The sequence below is a fragment of the Syngnathus acus genome, chromosome 12 (genome assembly GCF_901709675.1).
Source record: "Syngnathus acus chromosome 12, fSynAcu1.2, whole genome shotgun sequence".
Lineage (NCBI taxonomy): Eukaryota > Metazoa > Chordata > Actinopteri > Syngnathiformes > Syngnathidae > Syngnathus > Syngnathus acus.
The window spans coordinates 5,935,815-5,944,642 of record NC_051097.1 but is presented as its reverse complement, the minus strand read 5'-3'; the positions used below and the strand labels follow the sequence as shown (position 1 = coordinate 5,944,642).

General features: G+C 40.0%; 1 protein-coding gene across 1 annotated transcript; it reads left to right on the top strand.

Annotated features, from left to right (window-relative positions):
- The first annotated feature begins 402 nt into the window (after nt 1–402).
- Nucleotides 403–8,430, top strand: lman1 (lectin, mannose-binding, 1). The gene is made up of 13 exons (XM_037265645.1): nt 403–703; nt 1,588–1,742; nt 2,650–2,757; nt 3,061–3,122; nt 3,572–3,671; nt 3,745–3,868; nt 4,238–4,296; nt 4,437–4,569; nt 4,696–4,883; nt 5,355–5,431; nt 7,584–7,752; nt 7,827–7,951; nt 8,030–8,430. Exons 1-13 carry the CDS (start codon nt 430–432, stop codon nt 8,064–8,066), a joined length of 1,611 nt encoding a protein of 536 aa, XP_037121540.1. The 5' UTR covers nt 403–429; the 3' UTR covers nt 8,067–8,430.
- The last annotated feature ends 398 nt before the right edge of the window (nt 8,431–8,828 follow it).

Sequence of the window (8,828 nt, the reverse complement as noted above, 5' to 3'; positions counted from 1 at the left end):
TCTTATAAAAATATATGTCGGTTTACTTTTTAGAAATAAAACCTCTGCCTTGTTTTTGATGAATACTTTGGCCTACTGGTTGTTATGGCTAATCAAATGGTATGTAGTGTGCTCAGTAGTTTTGGGGGGTGCTATTTGCTGTAAAACTTCACTTTCTTCTGTTGACATGTCAACCTGTTTTCTGGCCAATTATGTATTATTGACATTGCCACTGTGCTGTAAACCACGAAAACCAGCTTGTGTTGACTTTACTTGCGTTATTTGACTCAACGTGCGTCGTGTCACATCCCTGGAGGCCCCACCGACCACCGCAGCATTGTGGGCGAGCGAAAGTCGTGGACCAATGAGAAGGCGCCCTGTTGGCCTCGAGGCATCCCATCATGCTCGTGTGCTGCAGCACTCAGCGCTACGTCAGCACTGACACGAAACATGGCGGTGCCCGGAGCAGCAACACAGAGGCGGCGGCGGACTTCCATCTCGGCGACGGGAAGGATGTTCGTCGCGCTTCTCGCAGGGTTGCTGTGTCACAGCAGTGTCGCCCAAGTGACGATCACCGACACCGACGCGGTGACGGACGCTGTCGCGAAGACACCGGACCCGGCGGATGCGGCTCCTCACCGCCGCTTTGAGTACAAGTACAGTTTTAAGGGGCCACATCTGGTCCAGCCGGATGGCAGGATCCCCTTCTGGATCCACATGGGCGGTAAGTGCAGATGTCATGCACTTACTTTCCGGGCATGCAAAACTCACAGCGGCTTGTAAGGGCTCTGAGCTAGCGGTGCTAACGTCAACATTGACCCCTTTAAACCTTCCCATTTAATATGCATGTTTTGGGTAATTGTCAATGCCATTGAATGAGTTAAAGGACGAAGACATTCAACTCTAAAGTTGAATACCTGATCAATTGCGTCACTAGCTTAACGCGACCCTTTGGATTGGCGTGTCATGCAGCTGATAGTGGACTTCTGCACTGTGCAGCCTCCATTCATAAAATACTGATAACGTACCGTCTGATGTCAGTACAGGAAAAGGGCAACGGTGTCATAAGGTGCCGTGTTTTTTTAATTAAATATTTATAATATTTATTCAGCCAAGAACACATCCCCATTTGCAATTCCGATTTGGCTGCAGACAGCTGAATACAACAAGGCATAATAAAAGCAAGACATTATGTCGAAGAAATTATGGATATGTGCATATGCAAATTGATTAATTAGGCATGTGTCACGTTATTTTCCCAACATAAGGGGTTTGTGTCTTTAAATAGTGCTTCTTATAGGCAAGTATAAACCAGCATTGCTAAAGGAGCCCTGTCTTTGCTGCTTGTCTAAACAACAAAGACTATTGCGACTTACTATTTAGTGATGTAATTTTGACGCTGCTGAATGATCAAAGTGCTGACTTGAGCCAGTCACAAAAAGGGGTCTTGCCCAATATCACCTATGACAAAAAGTCCCTCCATCCAATATTGCCTTTACTTGTCTGGATCATTTCAGCGCGCTGTGACATGTCATGAAGAAAGGCATGAGGAACCTCATGCAATTGTAAAATGTGCTTAAAAGTGTATCGCTCTCATCTCTCCGGCAGATGCCATCCCCAGTGAGGACCAGGTGCGTATCGCGCCATCCCTCAAGAGTCAGCGGGGGTCTTTATGGTGCAAGAACAAGGCGTCCTTCGAAAATTGGGAGGCCGAGGTGACATTCCGGGTGTCCGGAAGAGGACGGATGGGAGCGGACGGCTTGGTAAGAAAAAGCTAATAGAGTCAAAGCTCACAGGGGCACTTTTATAGAGAAATTGGATCCCTTACTAGGGAACATTGACTTTATTCTCATGTCCTCCTTGACTATGTTTGCTCATTTTTATTTTCACCAACTAGCATCTACGCTGCCCATTGGTTTGTCTCTCTTCCTTTTTTTTGTTACTATTTATCTTTGTTAATGTTAATCTAATGAAACGGCACGCCAACAGTGCAAATTAATGAAGAAATATTTATTTTAAGCGGAAAGTGAAAACAAATAGTAACTACGTTGGCGCTGTTATCCGAACCGATACTTATCAGTACTCGCCTATCGCTACGAATAAAATGACGTTGGTTCGTTTGTTCATTCATTCGATTCCAGAAAAGACTGTGCACTCACAAAGGTGGAGCTTTATCTTGAATTAAAGAGAACAAGTCTCTTCTTCCAATAGCAGCATAAAGCAAGTTGTGATAATGTTTAGCTAATTCAAGCAAAGATAGGAGCGGCGTGTTCAACTAGCCCAAAGGCAGCAGCTGCTTCTTCTGTGGTTGCCTTACAGGTTGTGTGAGAAATTAGAATACATCATCTGGCCTAAGGAGTTGATAATAAGTGTAGCGTGTAGGTACCTGCAGTAATTGCTGATTTATGGTCAATCATTGATTTTGTTGGCTGGGGGGGTCCAGAAATTCTTGAGATATTTCACTGGATATTTGTTTTTACTCTGATTGTGTTGAAATGGTGTTTATATCAGTATGCAAGACCTCAATATTGGCCAAAAGTGTATCTTTCTTTATCTGGGGCAAAATTGTGATATTTTGTTTTTTTTACAATTGTGTTCCCATGATAAAAACATAATTGTTGCATTTGTCTCAGCCAAACACTTGAAGTTTGTCTCATTTTGTATCGACAGGCCATCTGGTTCACCTCAGAGCAAGGCCTGCAGGGGCCCGTCTACGGCGCCGCTGACAGGTGGAACGGAGTCGGGATTTTCTTTGACTCCTTCGACAATGACGGAAAGGTCAGTGTCAAGTCCACAGATTCGTTCCTTTTTTGCGTCTGAGTTGTAAAATAAAGGCAACATGTATAATAACAGGACAAAGGTTGATTGATATTGCCCATAATCCAATTTTACTTCCCACAATTATCAAATATTAATTCCCTAACATCATTACCGTGATTTGATTAATTTAATGATTTACATTGTTTGCTTATCTCGCCGTCGTGACGGAACAAATAGTCAGAAGGTCAGGCTTGACCATGTTTAGGTTACAGGTTTGTGTGTGCATTTGTTCAAGATGAGCATGTTTTGTGTGCCCTCCAGAAAAACAACCCGGTTATCGTCGTAGTTGGAAACAACGGCAAACTTGTTTATGACCACAAACAGTAAGTAAGCCCGTCCTTTGCCACCTCACATTTTTCACATTTGAGCAACTTTAAAGAAGATTAGGAAATATGATTATATTTGCTTGAAAGTAAATAATCCCCTATCTTTCCGTAATCTCCCGCAGACCAGTGAAATCTTGAAATCACTTTTTTTCATTTTTCTTGGAATCCGTACTATTTTTTTTCACGTACAGTATTTAATCAAAACAGGTCACATGTACAGGAAATAAAACGGTGTTATTTATGGTTGGATGCTAGCTATTGATGAACGAAATGTGACGGCGCTTTCTTTGTGTTCATAATTTAACAAGTGAATCTAGTTTTTTATGTACCATGCTAAAAGTATGCTGTTGATGCTTTATGATCCTCCCATTTTTAGATGCTGCATCTACAATAAGGACCAGGCCAGGCCACGACTAACAAAAATCCTTGTCTGATTTTGTTGGCAGTGACGGCAGCACACAAGCGTTGGGCACGTGTTTGCGAGACTTCCGTAACAAACCCTATCCCGTCAGAGCCAAAGTGACGTACTACAAAAAGACGCTGACGGTACGCACCAGTGCAATTTTGGCTTGTTGGTCACGTCCACTTCCTCTAACGCCAATCCGACGTTGCTTGGCAGGTTATGATCAACAATGGATTCACTCCCGACGCAAACGACTTTGAGCTCTGCACCAAGGTGGAAGATATGATCATTCCACCCGAGGGCTTCTTCGGTGTCTCAGCTGCCACTGGAGGATTAGCAGGTAATTCGATGGTGGAGCAAAAGCTTTCAAATTAGGCTTGTGAGTCAAGGTTGGCGTTTAAAAGGACAGTTTCATGCCAGGGTTAGTCTCTAATTACTGTGTTAGGGCTTCAAACAAGGGCAGAGGCTTGACCTAAACCTAGTGTTTTCAAACAAGTGTTAGGTTTTCAAATGAAGCCTCAGTCAATTAGGGCTTCTAATTAGCGTTCATATTGTTTAAGAGCGCTACGAAATTCATTCTAGCAATACTTATTCCGCGTAACATGAGTGTCATTGTTTAGAATTTGATACCGTCCTGTTTTAATGCCACCATTTTATTTAATAATCATGTTTTTGTTTTTTTTCCCTCATTACATTGTTTCTGCACCAGATGACCATGACATCTTGTCCTTCTTGTTATTCCAACTCACGGAACCAGGCCAGACACCAGTAAGTTCCATTTGCTAGAACTTCTTTTCCGAATCCCACCACTTGTGTGCTAACAAATCAGTCCAAAGCCCCTTTTGAATTCATTGCAGCTTTTCTTTTTTTGACCATTTTTTGTGGGGTTTGTGGTTGCCCTCTTGAAGCCCCTACCAGAAGCGGAGATTCCCAAAGAAGACAAGGATAAGTACCAGGAGGAATTCCACAATTTCCAGCAAGAGCTTGACAAAAAGAAAGAGGAGTTCCAGAAAGAGCACCCCGACGTCCAAGGAGAGCCAAGTTAGTACTGAGGAGGCTAACGGCAATTTTGTTGTACATTTTTTTTCTTTTATGACATGAGTGTAAATGTTTTGGAAAATGAGATCATTTCTGATTTGTTTGTTACCTGGATTTGTTTCTATGCAGTCGAAGAGTTGTACGAGAGTGTGAATGATCGAGAGATCCGTCAGGTGTTTGAGGGTCAGAACCGCATCCACCTGGAGATCAAGCAGCTCAACCGGCAGCTGGCCATGATACTGGACGAACAGCGCCGTTACGTGACCATCGTCACCGATGAGATCTCCAAGAGGGGATCCAACACCGGCTCTGGACAGGTGGGTCAATATTACATCCTTTATTTTCAGATTTTTTTTATGCCATCTGCACCAACATTATACTTCTTTACCTTGTAAAATATATAATATATTTTTCCTCTTACGATATTTATCACATTATATCATTCTTGTCACATTACGACTTTTCTCATGGCTGAAGATTAAATAAATAAATACTTTTATAATATTCAGAAAAAAGGGTTTTTGTTGACGGCATAAAATATAATATTTTTTCTTGTAAAAAAGTAACTTAAAGTGTTGTTTTGTTTAATAGAAAATAAGGTATTTGTTAAATCCTAAAATCTTTTGTTCGCATATTTTTTTATAAAATGACATCATTATTACTTGTTTTCATGTTGCCATTTCCTGCTTGTTTACGCTCAAATCACATTTTTAAACAATCGAAACAAAGTCAAACAATGTTATTTTTCCCAATGTTAGCTCCTCCTACCATGCTGTTGTTTATTTTAGCTGGACGTGGCGAACCAGCAGCTGGGCACTATTGCATCTTCACAACAGGATCTGCTCAGGAACCTCAACGAGTTTAGGTGAGTCTCTTTTGTTTTTTAGCATCAGCTGAAAGGCAAAACAAAGAGAAAATCCGAGCAGTTAAACCCCGGGAAAGAATATTTAATCTCAGGCTGCGCACATCTCAGGTGTCTGACTGTCTGCCATGCTAATCCCAAGATCATGCTTTCATGACATCCATGCGAAAGTAAGTTTGTTTTTAAAGGTATGTGTACAAGGCATGATATGCGCAGTAATACCCACCCATAATCTTCTTAAACTTCTGGGGTCTTATACTACAAAAAAACAACCCCCAAAAGTCATTTTCTTGAATGAAAGTGAAAGCCTGCCTGATTTAAAAAAAAAAAAAAAAAGAAAAAATCTATGATAATGTACATTATTATACGGTGAAGCTCTGGACGGCTGTGTTATTTATGTACCCAAACAGTTAAGAATATTTGAAATATTAGGTCATGAAATATTGTATGTGCTTATTTGTGGTTGTTCACACCCTTTCAAATTAAAGCCTCAGCAAAAAGAAAGTATATTCGGGGGAAATTGAGTTGTACAATTACAAGAATAAAATGAATGTACTGCGACTACCATTTCTTTCCTTTTCAGTGTGGCCCTAATACTCCTTGGCAGAGCTTGTTATTTTAATGATTAAATAATGTCTCCTTTTTTGTGGCCGTCACTGTATGATTGTGTCTTAATTTGAGCGTGCCATCTGCATGCCGAATTAATCACAATATTAAAGATTTCACTTTACGTAACATTAATCTGTCATGTATCATAAAAGAAGCAAGCTGTCCACGTGGCCTAAATCCCATGTGCGTACATGATTTAAAAAAAAAAAAAAAAAAAAAAATTATGATCATTATAACATTGACCCACAACTTTCAGGTCGATCATTTGTTTGACGGCAGTAAAAGGCCAGTCCAGCCTCAAACGCACTAACTGATTTACGGCTTGTCGCTGGATTAGAAAATGCTCATAAATGGGTCACTAGATGAAGATTAGATGCCATCTTTATTAATAAACGCTCACTTACTTTCTCAAGGGAGATTTATTTTAATATATATGAAAACAAATTACATGTTGATTTGCAAAGAAAAGGCCACGTCTTAGCGCCGTATCAGATTAGACGTCTTTAAATACATCTGCCATACACGGACAGGCTCAACGCGGTCTGTACTCCAAATGCAGGACTTCCTTTCGTTTGTCCATTTTTTTTAACTCTCTGTCCTAATCGTCTTAGATGTAATTTAAGATGATAAGCAAAAGTTACTGCTTTCTGCCTGCCTATAATCAACTGGAAGAAGTCTTTTTTTTCCCCCTGATTTATGGTATGACTAAGGCGATCCAATGGAAATATCAGACTTTTTTTTTTCTCAATAAATGCAATAAAATAGTATCAATGTGATTGACAATTTTGTAGTAACATAATTTTTTTATGGTGGCTTAACTTTTGTTTATCTGTAGCACAACGTTTTACTGTAACACAAAAATAATTTTGGTAGCATAACTGACCAACAATCATAAGCAACTTTTTTGCTACTTCTTTAATTTTACTTTTTTTCCCAGTAGCATAACGGCTTCTATCTTGTAATCGTTGCTTTATTTTCTTGTAGTACTACAACTTTTTTTCTTGTAATACACATTAAATGTGTCAATTATTGTTCAGACGCGCTAATTCTGTCTGCTAGCATCACAGCGAGTCGTTTCCTTAACCCATTCAGACCTTGTAATCTGATGTTGAAACATGTTTTTATCAGGGATTAATTTGGCAATCATGACCTGTTTTATCAGATGGTAATTTTCTGGTTTTCAAACTTTGGCTATACAGATCCCCTGGTGAATAGGGATTAAAAGATTAAACAGGGGACAAATTGTATCACTGTTGCAAAAAAAAAAAAAAATTACAAAAATGGTGATACCCACTGTGGGTTGTGTTTGCCAACATGAAAATTAGACTCGTAGTCTGTTTTGGTATTTTGGTTTGCTTTTTGAGCGGCCATAGAAAAACCTTTCTACCGATTGCTATACTTTATCTAAATTAATCTTTTTTTTCTTGACTTGACTTACAACTGATATTGTTTAAGCAATTTTACAATTTTCCTAATTCTCCTTATAAAGCTCATTTTTTTCAAAAATTGTGACCATCATACTACGTTCTTATTTTTTTCTCGCCAGGAATGCCTTCTACGAATCTCTGAAGCAGATCGGCTCGGCCCAGCAACAACATCAGCAGCAGGGTGGCGGCGTGGCCACATACGAGAGCATTCAGCATTTCAACGATATCAAGGAGCACCTGCACTCAGTCAGACGCGACCTGGAGCACCTGGTACAACGTGGCGCTCAGGTCAGAATGCAAAGTTAATGCTAACATTGTCGCGTCATTTGTCTTCTGCCCACTAAAATGAGGACTCCTTGTAGAATCCTGGTGAGAAGGTCCAAAAGTGCCCCGAGCTTCCCCCCCTGCCTTCCTGCTTGTCTACCGTCCATTTTGTCATTTTCATTGTGGTCCAGTCCGTTCTATTCTTGTGTTATATCATGTACAAGTAAGTTCATGCTTATTATTTATCGCATAAATTCAAATTAAATGAGCTGCTAATTTCTCTTTTTTTTCTGTGCTGCAGAAGCCAACAGGAAGCAGCAGCCAAGAAGTTTTTTTGATGCAGAAAAAATTTATCCAATGAATATGTAAATGAGGGAATGTCTATTTTAGGTGATCCCCCCCCCCTCCCTCCATGTTTTTTTTTCTCTCCCAAGAGTTCCTAATTTATTGTACCTGAAAGGAAAATATGATTTATGTGCAAGAATTTTGTTTTGCTGAATTATCTCCACATTCTTAATTTGATCCTGTTTATAACGAGTGAGAAACAAAATTTAATCCTGACAGTATTTTTGCGTGGTCACATCTTTTGGGATTTTTGGATTTTTGTTCCCGGAACCGTTGCTGACAAAAAAAGAAAAACCCTGTGTCTTTTTTAAATGTGTATTTTGTATGAATAAAGCTGAAAACCTGTTGACCACTTGACACTTGCGCTAAAACTGAAAAACACACACATGTACACACACATAAGCAGAAATATTATCTTCATTGAAGACAAAATTATCTGCAAATCCAATTGTCTTTTATAAACCAAACAAATGTTTTGAAATGGGACAATTTTGTGCACTTAATTTAACAATGGCCAAAATGGAGTTAGCCCACTGTAGTTCTCAGTGGTTTATGTGCAATAATGATGATGGATGGAAAAGCCACAAAGGCTCACTCTCTCCCACCTGTCAATCACCCTCTCCCCCCTCAAACAACAGCACGGCATGGAGAAAGGCTCTAGTGAAGATAAACGAGACCCGTAATCCCGCTTCTCTCGCAACTGCAACGCCGCACGTTCTCCACTAATTCAATAAAGCGACCATCCCGGGTTACAT

Bases quoted from the DNA above. Each gene is read 5' to 3' on its own strand.
- lman1 (XM_037265645.1), top strand. From the start codon at position 430: ATGGCGGTGCCCGGAGCAGCAACACAGAGGCGGCGGCGGACTTCCATC. The intron at 704-1,587 runs GTAAGTGCAGAT...TCTCTCCGGCAG, and splicing joins CTTCTGGATCCACATGGGCG to ATGCCATCCCCAGTGAGGAC. The intron at 1,743-2,649 runs GTAAGAAAAAGC...TTGTATCGACAG, and splicing joins GGATGGGAGCGGACGGCTTG to GCCATCTGGTTCACCTCAGA.